The sequence below is a fragment of the Callospermophilus lateralis genome, chromosome 4 (assembly GCF_048772815.1).
Source record: "Callospermophilus lateralis isolate mCalLat2 chromosome 4, mCalLat2.hap1, whole genome shotgun sequence".
Lineage (NCBI taxonomy): Eukaryota > Metazoa > Chordata > Mammalia > Rodentia > Sciuridae > Callospermophilus > Callospermophilus lateralis.
In genome coordinates this window covers 66,764,322-66,785,207 of record NC_135308.1, presented here as the reverse complement: position 1 = coordinate 66,785,207, position 20,886 = coordinate 66,764,322, and the positions used below count along the sequence as shown (strand labels likewise).

The 20,886-nt window shown below is 46.5% G+C and overlaps 1 protein-coding gene across 5 annotated transcripts in view; it reads right to left on the bottom strand.

Annotated features, from left to right (window-relative positions):
• Cacna1c (calcium voltage-gated channel subunit alpha1 C) overlaps positions 1–20,886 on the bottom strand; it is a 707,547-nt gene that overhangs the window by 555,413 nt on the left and 131,248 nt on the right. For all 5 annotated transcript variants that reach the window (XM_076853983.1, XM_076853987.1, XM_076853986.1 and 2 more), the window contains exons 2-3: positions 12,536–12,860; positions 8,223–8,328 (exon numbers count right to left, since the gene is read on the bottom strand). In XM_076853983.1, the coding sequence (XP_076710098.1) occupies positions 8,223–8,328; positions 12,536–12,860 (431 nt within the window). The remainder of the gene's footprint in view (positions 1–8,222; positions 8,329–12,535; positions 12,861–20,886) is intronic.

The following is a 20,886-nucleotide window of genomic DNA, read 5'->3' as shown; positions in this document are numbered from 1 at the left end:
GACATACACTCCAGCTGAGGACTCAAGAACTAAAGTGCCGTATTCCAAGCAAACACCCCTCTGTCCTAGACCCCAGGGAGGCCACACAGCACAGCAGTGAAGAGCAGAGACGTAGGAATCTCACACCTGGGCCCTTCTCAGCTCTGCTGCTTCATAGCTGAGTGACCTTGAGTAAGTTCACTTCCTTGTGCCTCTTTCTCATCTTTAAAATGGAATGACTATAATAAATATGCACAATTATTATATATCAATTAAAATGTAACTAAGTAAAAGTCTGGTTAAAATTATAGTAGAGGTCCTGTGGAGTTGTTGAAAAGACTAAATGACTTAACACACCGAAATGTACTTAGAACAGTGCCAGCAATGTGTTGACATTATTGCTATTATTATTAGTTAGAAGGCATGAATCCAACAACTTCCATCATATGGAAACCAGCGAGAAGAAGGAAATAAAGAGGAGAAAAGGGCTTCCAAGAAGCCCAAATCAATGTTATAAAATCCACAAAGTAAAGCTAATGTACTTTATTCATACATGAGTCCCTTGATCAGAATCGATTTACTCTTACTTTGCACATAACCAGAACAGACCAGGTTATCTACTCTCCTAGCCCACTGGAGAGAGGAGCAGCAAGTTAAAAGAGTGGGTGCTGGAGCAGGTAGACAGCCTAACAAGGTGGGGTATGAAAACAATGTCGAAAACCTTTCTTAGATCCTAGCATTCTGGGACCCTTTGGGGATTCCCTTGTCTCCTGATGGCTGTGTGGTATTATTGCCAGTCTGTTAATTGAATCCTAATGATTGTGCACTTCTCTAAAAAGGGTGATATATGCTTAGTATTTTTCTTCTAAGGATCCTGGGATTTCTATTTTATATTCTAGAAAGAGTTTCTTCAAATATATTTATGTGCCGAGGAGTTTGGTATATGAAAGGGGTTCCATTACATAAGAAGTGAATTTTATATGGAGCATTTTCCCCCCAGAATGAATAAAGACGGGTAAAAATGGAGCAAAAGGTGTCACCATATTTAGACTTCAAAGCATCACCTCTTCTCCCATCCATCAGCAAACACAGAGCAGACAATGCCTCCTCCTCTCTCTGAAATATTTAGTGGATAAACACTGAGTCAAACAATTGCCCCAGGCACCCTAATGACCATTAGATTAGGCACAAGTCTATCCAGGAGCTTGCCGTCTGATTTGAAATGTCATGTTCCTGATGAGGCAGAGCCGTGATCCTGGCTGGTCTCCTTTCCTGCTCTGGCCTGGCAATGTGCTCTGTCCTTTCTAATGATGGTGCTGGTGCTGGTGCTGGGGACAAGAGTTTTGTCTGTGGTTTTGAACCTCTGCATTCTACACAGCAGCCATTCGGCAAGAGGTGTTCTGAGGAACCCACTCCTACCCCCTCTGCCTGACCTAGGGAGTCATGGTGCACTTTAAACACCCCGGGAGGAAGCTGCAGCCTAGGTTAAGAACACAGCTGTGGAAACCACAATGCATCTACACACGCTGTCCTCACATCATGGCTACCTCTCACAGGGCAAAACATTTCCATTCTCTGAGTTTCACATTCTCATCTAGAAAATGGGATAGCAATTATATTCATTTCACAACATTATTGTGATGTTTAAAAGCATTAACGCACACAACGCTTTTAGGAACTCAACTATAGGTGTTGCAGACTCACCAACTATGCCTGTTGCTACTGTGTTAAAAACCTGGAGATGGGGTTGAGGCTGGGACTGAGCAGTAGAGAACTTCCTAACATGCCCAAGTCCCTGGGTTCCATCCCCAGCACCGCAAAAATATAAAGGAGGCTTAGAGAAGTCTTAAAATAACTTTACTTCGGTCAACTCAGAATTTACTGAGTTTATTTTGTGACAGAACCATTTTTTTTATTTGTTTGTTTGTTTGAAAATACCTGCTAACATTGCTACAGAGTGTTTCATCTTTGAAACATGTTCACATCTGCCTCATCAGGTTCTCACAGCAACCCTACACACTCCAGAAAATAGAGAAAAGAGCCCAAGCTGGGGTTTCACACAGGCCTGAGTTCAAAGTCCAGCTGTGCCACTCACTCACTCACCAAGTCACTTTACTTCTTGGAGATTTCATTTCCTCATCTGAAATAAAAGGACAATGCCTAGCAGCCTGCATTCATTCACCTAGTCATTCACTCAACAGATATTTATCAAGAGCTGGACAGGTGCCTGATACTGGTCAAAACACTGGAGATACTGCCATGAATAAGATGGATAAATTCTCCACCCTCCAGGAAACAAATAAATATGGTACAGTTTATTTGGAGAGGGGTATTTAAAATAGTATATACAAAGCCCTGGCACCTAATGAGACTCAATGAAGGTATATTATGATTAAGCAGGTATTACTACTCTCACTGGCCAGAGGAGATGCAAACAGAAGGTTAAGTGACTGACCAGGGCCACACAGTTCAGGTCTCTCTTCCTAGGTCAATGCCTGCAATCCTGGCTCCAGTGCAGCTTTAAGACACACGCTAGTCCTGGTTCCACTCAGACCAGATTATTTGGAATTCCTAAGGGGAGACCTCACTCAGTAGAGGCCCTTTCTCAATGCACTGGTCCAAGCTAATTCTCTCACCCAAAAACAGTCTCTGTTTCTGTCTTCAGCACCCTGTGGCCCCCTCATTGCTCAGCGCAGGAGAGGTTGTTTGTACATGATTCAGGAACTCCGTGGCTTATTACCCGCGATCATTTATTAATATGTTTCATAACCCTAGTGTGTCTGCAAAGTGTGTGTCTGGTGCATTAGGATGACACACACAAGATAGCAATAATAAACCCCATTTTTGTTATGATCATTATTGTTGATGCATGAAAGCCCCACAAAGACTTCTCACTCACAGGCAAATGCGACAATAAAAGAAATCACAGCTCACTGCACAAAGAGGAGTGAAAGTCAAAGGGGCAGTTTTTTTAGTCACTTCTCAGAGCATGCCCCTCTCAGAGCTTGGGAGGGAGGACTCAGACTCATGTCAGAACTTGAGAGTTCAAATGAGGGACCCCACATGTCTTCAACCCAGCATTGCCTAGGAATTGAGAGGAAGGGAGGTGACCTTGGCTTTACAGTGCCTCTGACATGCCCTGGATCCCTGAGCTAACTGGTTAGAAGGCAAAAAAAAAAAAAGCCCTGTGAGGAATGCAGTTCCCATAGGCCCCCCAGGGCTCTCCCCTGAGGGGGGCTCTTCTTCCACCATTAATGGAGCTCTACTTCCTTCCCCATGTAATCAGAAAATAAAGATGAGCCACCCACAGACACACACCAATCCTGCTGGATTTGAGTTGCCAGGAAACAGAGATTTGGTTTCCTCTTGCACCCTTGTGAGACGAAAGCTATCCTGAAAGACATTGATCCTGATGTACCTACAGGGACCAAAGAGGAGAGTGACTTTCAGTCTCTGCTCTGAGTTCTAAGGGACAGCGTGCATTTGCACATTTCACATATTAATCTTCACAACCAGGTTATGGTGCTATCTTGCCTCAATTTCACGGTGATACATTAGTACGTCTGACGTCCCAAGTTTCTTCTAGTCTAGCTCCAGCCCCTGGGCAAGACAACTCTCCTCTCACAGCCCCCAAACCATTGTTTTTCTGGCCTCTTCCCTTCTCCCCACCTCCACCAAAAGCCTGGCTCTTGCTACATAAAGTACATAACACTGTTCTTTGCACAAGGTCAAATGCCAGATATATTCTCTTAATATTCCAACGCAAGCCAAGTCTTTGTGGACTTCAGGATTTGCAGATAACTGGGAGTTTTCCATGCACGATAGGTTCTCTCTGCTGGCAGAGGCTATTCAACAGGCACATACAATTTACCTACCGAGCAACAGCTATTGACAGAACAAGTTTACGGTTGCCATATTGTAAATGATGGCTTATGGAGTAGCTGGCATTGCCAGTACTAGGTCTGTGAATAATCCAGAAGAGAACTTCATGTCCCAGACCAGCTCAGGTTTCAGTATGCTTCACTAGCTTGATGAAAAGATAACGAAGATAATGGATTTGGGAGCAGAAGTATGTATTAGATGGTGCATAAGACTTTTATTTAAATAATGAGAGAAGGATCTTAAAAATAAAACTATTCTGGAATACTTTTCAACTCTTGAAAAGGGAAGAAAGCAAAGCGTTAGAAAAATGAAGTAGGGATTAAATGCAGCGGGTGGAAGAAAGAAAAGAGTCCAGGAAAGAATGGAAGGGAACTGACGGATTTGTGAGAGAAACTGAGAGCAGGAGCAAGCACAGATGTGCATTTGCAAATCGTGTGACGGGCAAGCGTGCTTTGCTAAATAGACTGCTCTTCAACCCAATAGAGAGGGAAACCTCTTGGCAGTTGACGTATGTCATCTTTCTGTTTGGATCCTAGAAAGAGCTTGTGGGTAGACAGAGCAGACTGTGGAGAAAGCTGAAGGTGGATCCACTCAGACTATGGAGAACATTCTAGATCACTACTTTCAAACAGCAATGCATAGGCCCCTGCATCTGAACTACCAGGGGAGCTTGTGCCGAACACCCAGGACCCACTCCAGATTCATGGCATCAGACTCTCTGGGTCAGGGCTGGGAACATGCATGTGACCCAGTTCACCACAGGATTTTCATGCCTCAGAGTCTGAGAACCACTGATACAGGTGCATCACTGTCTCTCTTTTGTTATTGCTCAGAGCAGGACTCTAAAATGGCAATTCTTTATTAAAATCAGAAAAAAGAAGGGCCAGTGTTGTGGCTCTGTGGTAGAGCGCTTGCCTAGCATGCGTGAGGCACTGGGTTCAATCCCTGGCACCACATAAAATAAATAAATAAATAAACAAATAAAATAAAGGTATATGTCCATCTACAACTAAAAAAAAAAAATTAAGAAGAAAAAAGTATGACGCTAACGGGGAAATTCTCAAGTTTCATTTTGGAAGTACTAAATCATTTAAGGAGTCAGTCCGGCATGACTAGTGGAATATTTCAGTCATCAGCACACAGTCATTACGTACCTATGATTTCCTAGCCCAGGAAAGGCTACACACTCAGATCAACAGCCTCTTCAAAGCTCAGCACACTCCTCAGAGTCAGATTGTCAGCCTTGAGTTGCCATAAAGTCCAGCTTTTGACTTACTGACTGGTCCCCTCTTTCATATTTTTAAATTGTTTCCTTAGTTTCCAAGACTTCACTCTCTGAAATTCCCCCTCCTACTTCTCAAACTGTCCCCCATATCCTTTCTTGGGTCTTTCTTCTCCACCCTCTCTATAAACACTGCTCTCCAGGGCCCAGCTTGGCCTTCAGCTCCTCCTGCCCTCGGCCCTACGGCAGGTGCTCTGGTCCAAGCCCACGGCCTCTCCCTCTCCCCATTCTCTCATTACCCCCTGTCTACAACCTCATCCAAAACTGTCTCCCGAGATCCACGCCTGCCAACTACCCGTTGGACATCACCATCGTACACACCAGGGGCTCCTCACCTAACAAATCCCCAATCATATCCATAATCCTTGACTCTTAAATGTGAGCTTCCCCTGAAGTCCTTCTCCTTGCTAATGCCACCTGGCCACCCATGTCACCATGCTGGGACTCAGCCCTCTCCTTTGCCCACAATATTGGGCTGGTCACAAGTGCAGGCAAGTTCACCTTCTAAATCCAACACGCTCTCCGTCCCTATTGTCACTATCATCTAAACTTTGGCAAAGTTTCCTTTTTTCTTCACAGTGAGGCTCCAACTGAGCTGCTCAGCCTTTCTTGCTGTAAGAGTTCTCTCCTGCTCTTCAGGGGCTCCTCATCATTGGCAGTTAAATCCAGCTGTTGGCATGAACCATGAAGTCGCCATCACCTGGCTCTTCTCCTTCATTCAAAATCAGCACCCCATCATTCAGAGTATGACCACAGGTCCTTTGCGCATGTGCATACTCCAGCCCAAAAACATCTCTTTGGGCTGGAAATCACCTCTTATAAGACCTTTCACTATTTGCAAACATTTTCTTATGTTTATCTTTCCTATCAGTCACAGGGTCTACCTCTTGACATATTCCAAATCCAGTGCCCGGCTCCAGGTGTGAATGCTTGCTAAGTGACTGCACAAGCATATGGTAGAGCAGCAGAGGAAGAGACTGAAGGGAGAATCTCAGGCCATCATGAAGGTCCAGGCAAAAGGTGATTCAGGTTTGGGTTGGGGTGAGGACAGTGAAGATGATAACAGTAATAAGACCCCACATTAACAGTACCCAGTGCTCAGCCCTGACTGCAGCACTGGTCCAGAGCTGATGTGAACTTTTTCTTTTTTGTTGGTTTTCTGGGTGGATTTCTGAATCCTGCGTGGCTACTGCCTCACCCCACCATGCAGTCCATGGCACTGGCTACCCCAGAGAAGGTATGACCCCATGGAATTCAGAGAGTGATGAGTCAAATCCACAGCTTTATTGAGATGTCGTTCACATAAAAACCCCCGTCCTAAGTAACTGATTCAATGATTTTGTGCGAAGTTCTAGTTTTAGAACACATCCATTGCTCACTGGTAGAATTTAAAAGAAACTATAATATGTCCAGCATCTTCTATGCCCAGCCACCTCCAGAATAAGTCCAACCTTGACCCTGGTTCCCTCCCACAGCCCCTCCACCTCCTGGAGGCACAAGGTTGACAGGTCTCAGCCAGCCCAGGGCTTCTCTCTGGGCATCCTCCCAAGTGGTCCTACTAATCCTCCTGGGAGCTGTGGGATGAGGGGGCCATTACGCGACCATCTCTGAGACCTAAGATAAACCAAACTCCTCTGCCCACAAAGTACCCCAAAACTTCACTAGAGTAAAAACAAGACCTGGATTCTATTTGTAACCAGGCCTCTTTTTGAAGCTGCAGATTAAGTGTTATGCTGTAGAGGGATTCTGGAAGGACCATGGGAGGGGAGGGAGGTGGACACAGAGAAGAAACAGAACAAACAGAAGGAGCTCCTGCTTTGGGGAGACTGTTCGGCTTGTTCTTATTTTGACATGGGGACAATTTCTTGCCTGCTAAGAGACAAGGTCATGCCTCAGATGGCTGCACGGACTGCCACTGATGGTCTGTCATGTCATCACTCGGTACTCACTGCCCAGTTCAGGAACCTTTGGAACGTGTCCTTACCACACAACCCCACACCCATCCAGAAGCCCCAGCAGCCCCCCACACAATGAATGCCCTAACCCATATGGGTCTGCAACTAGCTGCAAAAGCATGCATCAGATTTACTTTCCAAAGGGGCCAAGGGATATGTCAAAGGTTCTAAGACAAAAGAACCAACCCCCAGATAGCATCAGCAGACAGTAACGATGGAAAGGAGACTCTATAACCCTCCTGCTTCTTCTGAAAGCAATTGCATCCAACAGTCCAGTCTCAGTCACTTGAGGAAGGTGCTGGCAACAGGGAAAAGATGGTGGCTTTGGTAACCAAACACTGCTTTGGGGGACTCATTTGAAAAGTTATGCTGTCTTCGCAGGGGGAGAGAGACAATATTGTTCTACATGCCCATCACAGAGGCATCCCAAAGTGGCCCAGTTTCACCGACCACATTCCAGAGCGCTTTTCCTCACATGCCCAGACGGAGCAAAGGCCTTTGTAATGACTTCGTGCTCAGCCAAAAGTAAACACACTCTCCACTTTTTCCATGGACAAATCCTAACCCCAAATTGCCAGCACTGGCCTCTCCACAATCCAAATGGAAAGCCTCCTTTCCCAAGAAAATAAAACCTTTTTAACTCAATAATACATCTTGGCTGCAAAAGCAAACTTTCCTGAAAGCTTCCTAGAAATTATTTATCATGCAATCACACAGCGAGGCTGCAGATCGCCTGAGCAAATCCTACCAATAGAACAAAGGCACTCAAAATACATAGGACAAACGATCCAGGAATAAATGCTCACTCCAGCACACCTGCACTTGCAACTTAGGCAGCACATTTTATAACACACACAGGATCCGCCACACACATACACACACACACACACACACACACACACACAGTTCGCTGCCTCCTAATTGGAATATTCTTTCTGAAAACAGGCTGTGATAAGACAGGTGCTGATTTGAATAAAGAGCAAAATGGCATTCCAGATCTGAGCTCAGCCGCGCTTTGGTACATGTCAAACGCACATCTCACTCCTCTCGCACATTCCAACTCGAATCCATGTGATCCAACTTCAGTTCTCCACAGAGTAGTAAGAAACGACTTGAGGACTTACCAGGTTGGAATTGGTGGCATTGGAATCATCTTCTGGAAAGGGAATATAGATTGCTAAGGCCACACAATTGGCAAAAATAGTCAGTAAAATAATTATTTCAAATGGTCTGAGGAAGGGAGTTAAGGAAGTTAACGTTGCAGCGAGCCCAAGTGAAACAAATATACATCTCTCTATTTTTTTTTAAATGAATCAAAGATTGGTAAGAATTTTGTTTAAACAATGCATTCCAAGCCCCTTGTATTCTGAAAAGAAACATATGCCTTTTTAAGTGCTTCTAGTGGGGCCCCGCCAAAATTTTTCCTAATATGTCAAAAGCAGTGGAGGCCAGTCGCGTGCCAGAGTAAACACAGATTTCTAAAAACTTTTTTCCCCTTCTTTTATTTATTTAGATTGCATTTGACTTCATTTTCCCTCATGTGGACTTGGAGTGGCTTTTACAGGCTGTACCTGCCCCCAGGCAGGGCTCCCTGGATCCCCGTTTCCACGTGGCTTCTGCGCTGCCACCAGGAGACCCAATCGCACCTGGGAAGGACAGCAGTGGAGTGGGATTTTAAGACAAAGTGACATTTCATGGTTTTCATTAAAATCTGGAGAATTTATTTTTTAATCTTTGAAAGTGAAAAGTGGTTTTCTTCCTCCCCTCTCCCCCTCCCCCTCCTCCTCCTTCTTCTTCTCCTCTTTCATTTTCTGACAGATTCCAGAGAACCTAAAGCCCGTCTGGGGTGAGGGGCTCAGGACCCCCCAGAGTGTGGCAGGATGTGTGCTGCGTGTTTAAAGAAGGGCAGCCATCTCCCCTTTAGGGACACCCCTGGTTCTGCAGAGGCCCTGCCTCCGGTAAGCAAGGCTCCAGTTGCTGGTCCTCCCAACTTCTCCATCGATGGTGCTGGTCTCTAGAGGGACAACCCAGAGTTCACTCACCAGTAACAGAACACACTGAGGTTCCCAGTCCCTGACTTCTTCATCAAAACACAGGACAGGGTACACCCTCTAGAGACAAATGAGCTAATGGGATAATACCCTTCCAATGAGCCCACCCCACCACGCCCAGCCCAAGGCCAGAAAAGGAAGCTCCAACTTGTGCTCTTCTATCTCCACTCCTACCAGCCCGGTCCCTTCTGCCAACTTTCAGCCTCATTCAGAGTCTAACAGGAGAAAGAGAAGAGGATGGAAATCGTTGGGTGAAAGAACCAGTTTAATTCTCCCAGGGAAATCTCTACTCACAAAGGTAACAAATTTTGAAGTACGAGAAGACCTTAGAAATGATCTGGTCCAAACCTCTGAGGCCCAGAGAGCCCAAGAAACTTTCCCAAGGTTCCCTAACAGATTAATGACCAGGCAGGACTAGAACCCATATTTCCTGCCCACCAGTGCAGTACTCACCCCTGTCACACACAGCCTTCTGACTGTGTACCCAGGCAGCACTGGACCAGGGTCACAGAATGCTGGAAGTGGGAGGAATCTCAGTGATTATCTGGTGGCAGAATCCCTCAGCCCCAAAGGAGAGCTCAGGGTCCATTTAGCCAGCACGCCTCCTTCAAGGTGCCTTTTTTTTTTTTTGCATGTGTGCCTTGATATTAAAAGGTGGCATGCAGTGGACCTGTCCAACTTCCCCACTTTACAGATGTGGACAGTGAAACAACTGTTTGAGATTCCAACCTGGCAAAGAACAGAGCCAGGGCCACAACCCAGATCCACTCACTAATCTCTTACCTCATGCTGCCCTTGAGTTGACCAAGGAGTCAGTGGTGATAGTGGGGGTGCAGATGCCAGGGTGGGTATGGTGACAGTGAGAACAGGAGCTAACATTTTTCGAGAGCCTACTCCATGCTAGGCACTGGTCTAACTGCACCACACAAACACCCAGCATAGAAAGTACAGTTATCACTCCCATTGTTAAGGGAGGAAATGGAGGCACAGAAAGGTACATGTTAACTTGTCCAAAGTCACAGAGCTGGTGGTAGAATGGGATCTAGTCTGGCTCCAGACTCTGAATTTGTGAGGGCTCCTCTACACTGATCTCGCCTGTGTTACCCTAGAGCATTTTCATGATGTCAGTTCTTCCAGCTCTCCTACTGCAGCACCTCTTCCTGCCCAAACCCTTTCCCACCTGCTTATGAGAGTGACACTCGCCCTAGGGGCTGGTCAGTTTCATTCTCATCATCTGCTACCCTGTGCTCTTCCCTCCAGGACAAGAGCTCGAGAAGTCAGCTGAGCCAGACTTCCTGTGCCTCCATTCATCAAATATCAACTGGCTGCCTCCACCCCAGTGGGGATACCTGAGCTTGGGATGTTTCGAGTGCTACCACTTCTACCTCCTGCCCCTGCTCAGGCTATCCATCCATCGTGTTATGCTAAGAGCACTGGCTAATGTTGGAAATGGGAGACTGTGTAAAGAACCCAATCAGGAAGATAAGAAGAGCCATCAGCTGAAAAGCAAAGGAGAACCCAGGTAAGCCCTGGATACACTGCATGTCACCCTGGGAGGACCAGGTCACTTTTTAAACTGCATTCTTAAGGACAGCATCAGATTCCACCTTTTCCTAGCTCCTTATCTGTCCAGTTATCCTCCCTCAGCAGTCTAGGAACGCCACCCATGAAGCAGAAAGGCCCACATCGCCTCCTCCAGGTGGGAAGCACATTCTCCAGGGAGGATGACTGCCACACCCATGCAGTGAGTGTTCAGGCTGCTGACCGAGGTCCCGCTATGTCCCAGAAGAGCTGGACTGCACCCCCTGAACATCCACCCAGGTACTCATCTAGTCCCCACCTGTGCCTGACCTGCAGGGGCCCTCAGTTCTCCCACTCCATGGTTCTGCCTCAAGCAGCTCTGGAAGCAGCCTAGGGCTGACCACACCCACCTCCCATTCACTCATCATACTATATCGCTCAGGTCTGACCTGGCAATTCTGCAGCAGCCCCTTCATTTAAATTCTCTTGAAGTTACTTTTTACTTGAGAGGCTTAAGCATGCATAGAATGAATACTGCTTACTCTAAAGAAACTTTCTTTCATCCCCAGATCACCTTCTTCTAACTTCTGACCATTACCCAAGATTTTTAAATCTTTCCCTAAAAACTTACTAATGAAACCTAACACCCCTATCCTGGGCATTGAGAAATACGGTAGTCCTATCCAAACAAATTCTTACTGCAAAAATGCCAAATATTAAGACCCAGCATACCACCAAAAAAAAAAAAAAAAAAAAGACCCAGGGTTCAAATCCCATCTGATACTGAGCATATGACCCTGGAGAATCTTTCACATGGGACTCATTTCATCACTAGGGAAAATCAGGGGTAGACCTATAAATCTTTAAGATTTTTTTCTAATCTCCATGACTCTATGACACTTCAATATCAGGGGCCTTGTAATTCCATGGTGACAGCCCAATCCTTGGAGCTATATTCTCTGAAGAACCCATTCATTGGTTTCTATGTGTACAGAAGGGCTCTGTGTTTTAAACTCCAGACCAGTGTTCCCAACTGTAACTACTTTAGAATCACCTGGAGAATTTTTTTAAGAATGCCTGGGTAGAGCTCAGGCATCTAAAGTTTGCTAAAACTTTCTACAGAATTCTAACATTCTACCAAGGCTGAGAGCCACTACTCCCAGGCCCTGGAGCCGAGAAACCGGGCTGTTGATGGCTACATTCGTACATCTCCTGGGCTGCTTCATCCTTGAGAGAGGTGAGGTCATGAAACTATCCCAGTAAAGTGACAAAGGAGGGAACAAAGTTGTGAAGTAGCCCATGATAACTATTAACACAATCACCTGAGTGGATCCCCAGGCAAGCTCAGCCATGTAAGTGTTTCAGATATGGGATTTTTGGGGTTTGGGAATATTTGCATTCACATAATGAGAAAGTATGGGAAGGGGATCCAAGTCTAAACACAAAATTCATCTATGATTCACATGTATCTCATACACATAGTGTGAAGGTAATTTTATACAGTGTTTTTACTGAGCCTGTATTTGCACTACTATCTATCACATGAAGAAGGTGTGGAAGCTTCCACTTGTGGCATCATGTTTCAGCTTTTAGAGCAATTCAGATTTCAGATTTTGGATTAGGGACGTTCGAGCCATATATGGGGGGAAATATTAAAACCTAGGCATCGTGAACCCTGTCCCCAGGATCCTGATTCATTGAGTCTAGGACAGGGCCTCTAACTGTGTTTTCACCGGCCTCACTGATGCAGACCCACGAACCAGCTGTAGGCACAGCACCATCTACAGAGCCTGCTGACTGGTAAGCCCCAGAGGGCTGGCCTCTAGGACACAAGTCCCACAAGCACCCTTCCCAGGCCAAAGCACAAAGGATATTTCCATTCAACGATGCTTATACATGCTCTCCGGATGGGGTTCTTCAGGGTCAGACAGAGCAGGGCACGGGGTGGCCGCGTGGCAGTTGTGCCACCCTGTTTTTTGGGTTTCCCATACTGCTGCCGTTTCCGCTGCGTGGAGCTGACTGTGGAGATGGTCGCATTGCCAGCACTGCCCATCAGCTTGGCCTGCCGGGCTGCATCAATGGCTGCTTGCCAAGACAGGGCTGCCCCTGGGGTGGGGATGTGCTCAGGGGCGAGTCCCGCAGCTGCGTTGGCATTCATGTTGGCTGAGCGCGGGCTCCCATAGTTGGAACCTGCAGCAAAAGAGGAAAGAGGATAACAGTCACTAGAGTGAAAATGGGTGCACCTGGGACACAGATTCACATTTTTTTAAAAATTTCATTTCAAGCTATTGCATAAAATTGGGAGGTGACACATGAAAACACTAGTGTGATGTGCTAAGAAGCCACCAGGAAATTGGTTCTAGGCTGAGTTTGGTCTAGTTCAGCTGGGTGACCTTGGACATGTGGCTCCCTTCCCTGACCTCACCGCCTCATTTGAGGCAGACAAGAGACGTGCCTACTACAGAATTCGTGAACCTCAGCAGCACTGTACTAGTTAGGAAAGGAGGGTGCATTGGAAGATAGAACACAATGCAATGCATAAATTCCAACACATTTGGAAGAACAACTCACAAACAAAAGGATATTCTTCAAACAGAACAGAATGGTTGTTTAAGGTGGGGGGGTGAGGAAGAAAATCAGAGTAAGATGTGGGGATAAGAAGGAATAAAGAATGAACGCATGAGTGAGTGAGCATCACATAAATTCATAACAAATATGCATTGAAGAATGTAATTCACTTAGCTCTCTGCACCTGAGTTCCAGAATCAAAACTAAATACAATAAAACGAGGGGACTGAACTCAAGTTAAGTTCACATCCAGTGCTACAGCTTAGATCTTAAATGTCCCCCCAAAGACCTGTGTTAAAGGCTTGGCCTGCAGGGAGATGTTACTGGGGTTTGTGGATCCTTTGAAGTAGGGCCTAGCAGGAGGTTTTTGGGTCACTGGGGGCATGCCCTTGAATGGGACTCTGGGACCCTAGTCTCTTCCTCTTCCCTTTTTATTCCTTGGCCATGGGATGAGCAGTTTTGCTCTGCCACATGTTCCTGCCCTGATGTGCTGCCTCACCTAGGCCCAAAGCAACAGGACCAACTGATGGTTAACTGAAGCCTCCAAACCCATGAGCCCAAACAAAGCTCTTCTCTCCATAAGATGATTATATCAGGTATCTGTCACAGAGATGGAAATGCAAATGCCACATCCAGGCCCCCCAAAGCATCTGCACGTTAAGTTTGGCACGGGTGGGAGAGGTGGTTTAAATTATAGGCAAATCCCTTGACATCTGACATCTCTCACAGAGAAAGAAGATCAAAGAACCCTCCTCTTGAAATGAGTTGCCTTTTTCTGACTGTTTCCACTAACAAAGTACAGCAGAAGAGACACTATAGGATTTCCAAGCTCAAAACGGCCAAGTTGCCTAGACCTGAGTTTCTCAGGATGGATAGCTGAAGAAAAGCAAAAGCCACCATACTGCGAGGAAGCCAAACTAGCCCGCATGGAGAGACCATAATGGAAAGAGAGAGTCCAGATAAGTCTACAGCTGCTGTAGTCACCAACTGCACTTCAAGAGAGACCCCAAGCCAGAATGGTGCCAAATGAGGAACTTCCTGAATTTCTGAGCCATGACAATTGAGAGATAACAAGATGTTTGCTATTGTAAGCCACTTTGCTTTGGGGTGATTTATTGTATAGCATTTGACATCTGAGGAGGGGAGCTATGTGACAGGGTCAACAGGATGGAGTAGAGAGTACTGTCCAGAAGGAACCCTAGGTGGGAGCCAGCAAAATCCAGAGGGCCCTACCTAAGAAGAGATGGCTATACTGCTCTGGTTTAAAAGCACAAAAGCCTTCAAGACAGTCCCTAAGACACCACATATGCATGACACTCTCTAGTTTGTTAGGACAGATGCCTTACCCTAGAATCTATAAGGTTTGCCAAATGATCAGCTCACCCTGGACCCAAACGTGTGCCTCCCAGAACAGATGTTTGACCTTGATATTTGTAATGCCAGTGAGGTGACCTAGTGCAGTGAGATCAACAAAAGCCTCAGAGAATGGAATGCTATCCTGAAAGGTGAATCTGGCATCTGGATGCCACTTCAATTGCTTGGAGACAGTGGTGGAGCAGCCAGACCAATTTCACATACATCAACTGAATCTTCCCACAGTGACCTTCTCTGCTCAGTGTACACAGGTCCTCCCAAGGCAGCTGCTGGGCACAGAATGAACTACACTGTTGAACCCCTTCCCACTCCTCACCTAAGGCTCCCCAGTACACAGGTGGACATGTAGTGCCTCTCCCAATCATCTCCCCAGCTCTTGGCTTGTGCTGGTCCTTTCATATTTGGACTCTGAGATAACTTTGCTCCCAGGGTGACCTACTTCCTAGAACCTACCATCCCCACGACTACTCCTGTCTCCCACAGGAGCCTGTTAAGGGCACTTGGCCCAGCTTAGCCAGTGTTTTGGTTAAAGTTCTAAAGTGAGAAGGGCCTCAAAATTAGTAAAGCACACTTCTAGGTGAGTCTGTGAAGGTGTTTCCAGAGACACTTGGCATAAAGGTCAGCCAACTGAGGAGGAAGACCTGCCCTGATGGCAGCACCATCCAATAGGCCCAGATGGAACAAAAAACAGACAAGAAGGGCAAGTGCACGCACATGCACACTCAGCTTTTCTTGAGCAGTAGGTTTACTGCTGCTGCCATTAACATAGACATCAAGCTATGTCTACGAGTACTGCCCAGGAGGAATCCTAGGTAGGAGCCAGCAAAATCCAGAGGGCCCTACCTAAGAAGAGATGGCTACACTGCTCTGTTCTTCACCCTCTCACTGTAAACTTGCACCAGCAAATCTCCAGGGCATTCCAAACCTTCAGCCTGGGACTGGGCCTTCCTTATCTGGTCCCCCTTGTTCTGCAGGTCCACCTTTTAGACTGAGCAACTACTGGTTTCTCCATTTCTCCAATCTGCACATGGCCAGACTGATTATGTAAGCTACACTAAAAAAAAAAAAAAAATCCCCTCTAATAATTGCATGTACATTCTATTTGTTCTGTTCCTCTGGAGAGCCCTAATTCAACAGACAGAATATTCTTACCCTACAGAGTCCATCCCAGAGAGAGAACTCAGGATCATGGGATTCTTGCATCCAGCCATGCCTGAGGTTAGCCCTACTTTGAGGGACCGGAGGTGAAACAGGTGCGATTCTGGGAGCTGGCTTCCACCAAAGCTACACTTCAAGGTCGGCATACCACTTACTTTAAGTCATTTCCCCACACTCACTGTGACTATAAGTTATTTAGGAACTCATCTGAGTTGGGTTTCTGTCTCATGCAACCAAGAAAAACCTAATATGCTTATTCAATGCTCAAAATGTATACCCAACTGAGCTGTCATTTCTGTGAGATACCATAGTCTGTATCCTCTCCCTCACAAGAGGGAGACAAAGTGAGCTTCAACACTTATGCCAATTGACTGACATTATTGTCCAAATGCTGTACTTACAGGATTCTGAGACTTTCCTGAGCAAGACAGGAAAACACATCATGATAGATCAGTGATGCCTATCATGGCACAAGGGGTAGGGAATGGTAAATACACAGGTGCCACGTATTTACCACCCCAGCTTGACCCCAAGATGAGCACACCAGGTCTCCCTGGGTACCAGCTCATCAGCTAGACTACTGTCGTCCATTCTGTTGCATTAGAGCCCCACCCCCCTCTCCAGGGCCTAGAAAACTGCCTCCTTACTGAACCAAAGTCATGGCCGCATTCTCAATGTGACACGGATTCCCACCTCACCACTGATTCCCTTTGCCCTCCTCCTTTCCTCTGCCCCACTGGCTCCAAGCACTGCTGCATCCCAGGGGTAAAGTATATTAACCAGAATATCAGGCTCATGGAGAGCGCAGCACTTCTGTGTGCTGAGAAGTCTCCTTGGCCACATAGCTTGTCCCAGTCTTCCCCGTGCTCACTGTGTGGATCCCTAGCCTAGCGTGAGGAAGGCCCCAAGAAAGCTTACCTTTCTTATAAGACCCCAGAGGGAAAAAATTCAAAGAGTCGATTTGAATTAATAAAGGCACCTGAAGCACAAGAACCGCTTTAATAAGCAGCAAGATGAGTATCTCCACTTAACACATAAGAAAACAAAGGAGCGTATGACTCACTAAAGGTCACAAAATGAGACAATGGAAGATTTCTGCAGCACACAGGACTCAGTGAGCTGCCAGACTATACTCCCGCCTCCTCAGATCCCTCTGTCACACAGACACACACACACACACACTCCACATGCATACACACGTGTGTGCTCACATGCACGGTGACAAACAGAGCACACACCTCTTCTGGGTTTTATGGGCTTTGGGATGGAACAGGCTGCATTCCTAAAAACATCCTTAAACTTAAAAGGATCTTCATAGGACAGTGTCCACTACACTATCAGCCTCCTTGGGAACCCTCTGGGGTGATTATAGGCACCTCCAGGGTGAATGACAGTAGAAAGTGTCCTGCTTTTGCATCAGAGTGACCAAGTCCAAAGTAGCCCAATCTTCCATCTTCTGTGGCTCCCCAGAGAGGGCTGGAACTCTAGTTTTGCTCCATTCAATCTGTGGTAAATCATTTTTCCTTCCTGGACTCTCTTTGGCAATGACAAAGTTTAATAGAGTCTATTTTGGTTCCTGGACTAACTCTTCTTCCCTCACACATATAAAAGCAGCCCTGTCCCCTGCTTTCAGCCTTCCAGACCCCACTTCTCTACATATGACAAGACCTCACACTTCCCCCTGAGGTGAGTGTCCTCCAACCCTCACCTTGGCCCTTCCCTGGCTTGTCTTTATCTCCCTCTCATCTCAGCTGCCAGTTCCAAACACCAAGCAATCCCAGGAACGTCAGCACAACACTTGAGAAAAGGGCCGGAGGCCACAGGCCTGAGAACACATCTATTGCCCTGTTAAGGCTGTATGTGGGTGCATCCTGTCACCCTGATCCCTTACCGTGAGACAGAGGCGTCCATGAGCAAGATGGTGGCTGCCTCCACAGAGCCAGGAGGCAGTTCTGAACACCAGGTCTTGGTAAGCTGACTTCTGAGCACCCCCAGCCTGCACTCCATGGGGGACCTTATTTATATTGTGAACTGTTCCCAGAACACAAGGATCTCTCTAGAGCATACCATCTGGAGAAAGCACATATGAATAGGCCCGTGGGGAAAAGTGGAATGTCAACTTCTCCCTAGCCAGAGGACAAAAAAACAACCAGTATTTTGGTCCAGGCAGCCCCGAGCACAGCTACAGCCCTGTGACATGATTAAGGGCATTGCCACAGTAAACTCAGAACCACACACAGGTGAGACAGGTCTGGCCTGTCAGGGCTGGCCTCTGTGAAGGCTGAACTCCAAGCCCAGCTTGGCCTTCCCTCCTCCAAGTCATTTTCCCACCCACCATGATGATTCCCCAACGAGACCTGCGGCCCTAGGAGTATCTCCAGATCACCCCCAACAAGTGGCATAACCATCCAAGAATCCCAGCAGTGGGGAACCTCCATCTCTGGCACAAAGGTTTTGAATCCCGAGTAGCACTGTGAAGGTAGGGCAGACAGCATTGTGTCCCTGATAGCTCTTGTTAGCACAAAATCACCACCCAATGCAAAGAGACCAATTTTCAAATTATAAAGCTGATTCAAAGCTTTGTCTCCTGGCTGCCAGCTGAAAAAATGCCACCATTTAAGTCTGCTCTGGCTCCTGCCTTCGTAGGCTATTTCCACTGATGCTCTCATCCCCAAACAAGCCCAACGGGCAGCTTAACAGATCAGGTCACATATACACAGGTAGGTGCCACACAGCAGTGATCTTTTTTCCAAACATTAGAAAATGACTCCCGCCTGTCATTGGCTTGACACCCCTAAGAAGATAGCAGCAGCTCCCTCCTCCTGCATACAGGTGCTGCTGCTTCTCAGAGAGACCAGGACAAGGACAAGACCCCCAAAAGAACTGGTCAAGCTCATGCCATTCTGCTCTCCAGGGGTCTGCCTGAGGAGTCCAAATCAGGAGTACACCTGCTTTCCACAGGTGTAGAAAACAGAAAGGTGGAAGGTGTCTGCTGATAGAACAATTGACTTTTTTTTTTTTTTTTGTCTTTAATCCATCTCAATCCAGCCACCTGATGCAGGGCCATATGCTAGAAAATGCTCCACATCTATTTGCTATGGTGTCATGATAAAAATGAAGGTTGCTGTAGTATGGATCTTAAGTGTCCCTCAAAAACCTATGCAGTAAAGGCTTGGTCCCCAGGCCACAAAACTGGTGGAATCTTTGGAAGGTGGAACCTGGTGGGAGGAATTTAGGTTATTGGGTGCATGACCTTGGAGGGAAAATGGGAACTCCACCCACTTCCTGTATCTCTCTTTCACCTCCCAGCCACCATGAAGTGAACCCTTTACAGAGCCACATCCTCCAGTCCTGATGTTCTGCCTCACCACAGGCCCAAGGCAATGCAGCCAACTGAAACCTTTGAAATTGGGAATCAAAATAAACCTTTACTCCTTATAAATTGATTGTTTCAGGTATTTTATTACAGTGAAAGAAAGGAGACCAACACACAGTGGACTATAGATAAATATTAGAAAAAAATACTGTTAGAATCTGTCCATCTATGCCCTAAAAAAACAGAGTTATTCTCAAGCATCAGACTCTTTCACTTACACCTTGGATGTGGAAGTGGCAGAGAAGAACTGAGGAAAGAGTCATGAGTAATGATTTCCATCTCATGTGCCACCACCCTAGTCCAGGCCACCATCCATTTCTTGCCCAGAATGCTGCAGTAGCCCCCTAGCATTTCTCTCATTCCTGGGCTTGCCCATCCCTAATCTGATCTCCATGCAGCAGCCAAAATGACCTTTTAGAAACATGAATCATAAATGAGGCCCTGACATTCCCCTAGTTAAGTCCCTTCAAAATCCAAACTCTGTGCCATGACTTATGATGAAGCCAGTGTAAACTGGCCCAGGCCCACTTCTCTGAGTTTATGCATTCCTCTCTAGGCCTGGTCTTATGCACTCCCAACATACTGGTCTCATTTCATGCTTCAGACATACACAGTTCTTGTCTACCACAGTGCCTTTGCATGTTCTAAAAATGTTCTTCCTTCTGCTCTTCGCTTGGTGATTTCTTCTCACTCTTCAAGTTTGAGCATAAATGATTCCTCCTTAAACTCTCAATCCAAATAAGCGGAACTCAAATATAAGTTTCCAGTATTCTCCCCACCTCCCTTCCTTCATGCCACCCAAGCCCCCTTGACACCATATAAAGAACACCAGTTAGACACAGGGGTAGAAAACAGAATTGAGCTTCGGGCCTGCTTTGACAGCAGGGCCTCCTGCTCTTGCCTTAGTGCCTTCTGCTATGCACAAAGGAAGGTCATTCCTAATGAAGCACCTTTGTACACAAGATTAACTTACAGGGAGCCAGAAGAGCAGTTCACACCTAGGAAGGAGAGAACTGCAAATGAATTTCCTCCTAAAGTCCTGGACACTTATCAATCCCTGAAGTGTAAAAATGTGCTTTCTCTCAGGCCAGCGTGTCACTCAAGATGTTTGTGAAAGTCCATCTGGCTCTTGCTCTCTGTCATCTCAACATTGTGGCAGGAGGCCTACATACCCTTTAAGAGCAGAACAGCCAACCTGAAAGAAAAACTGTATTTCTCTAGCCATTAGTGGTCACAAAGCAGAAGGCCGGTAATCTTCCCTATGTATTTCATTACGAAGACAGCTGGCAGCCAGGTGCAGTGTGCACATCTGTAATCCCAGAGGCTCAGGAGGCTGAGGCAGGAGGATTGTGAGTTCAAAGCCAGCCTCAGCTGAAGCAAAGCACTAAGCAACTCAGAAAGACCCTGTCTGTAAAGAAAATACAAAATATGTGGCTCAGTGACCGAGTGCCCCTTAGTTCAATCTCGGGTCCCCACTTGCCCCCCAAAAAAGAAAGAAAAAGATAGCTGGCAAACGTGAACAGGAAGGACACTGTCCCTTGGTCTTAGAAGATAATTCAAGGCTCTGTCCTTCTCAAGGCGAGTGGTACTATCAGAAGGATCCAGTATGCCTTAGAAAGAGCCACCATGTGACAGGTGGGTGACCAGTGGGTTGGCTAGCTCAACAGTTCCTCCAACTTCTTTCTACTGTGCCTTCCTAGATTGCCAGAGAGCTAAAAACAATTCCAAATCTCTCTTATA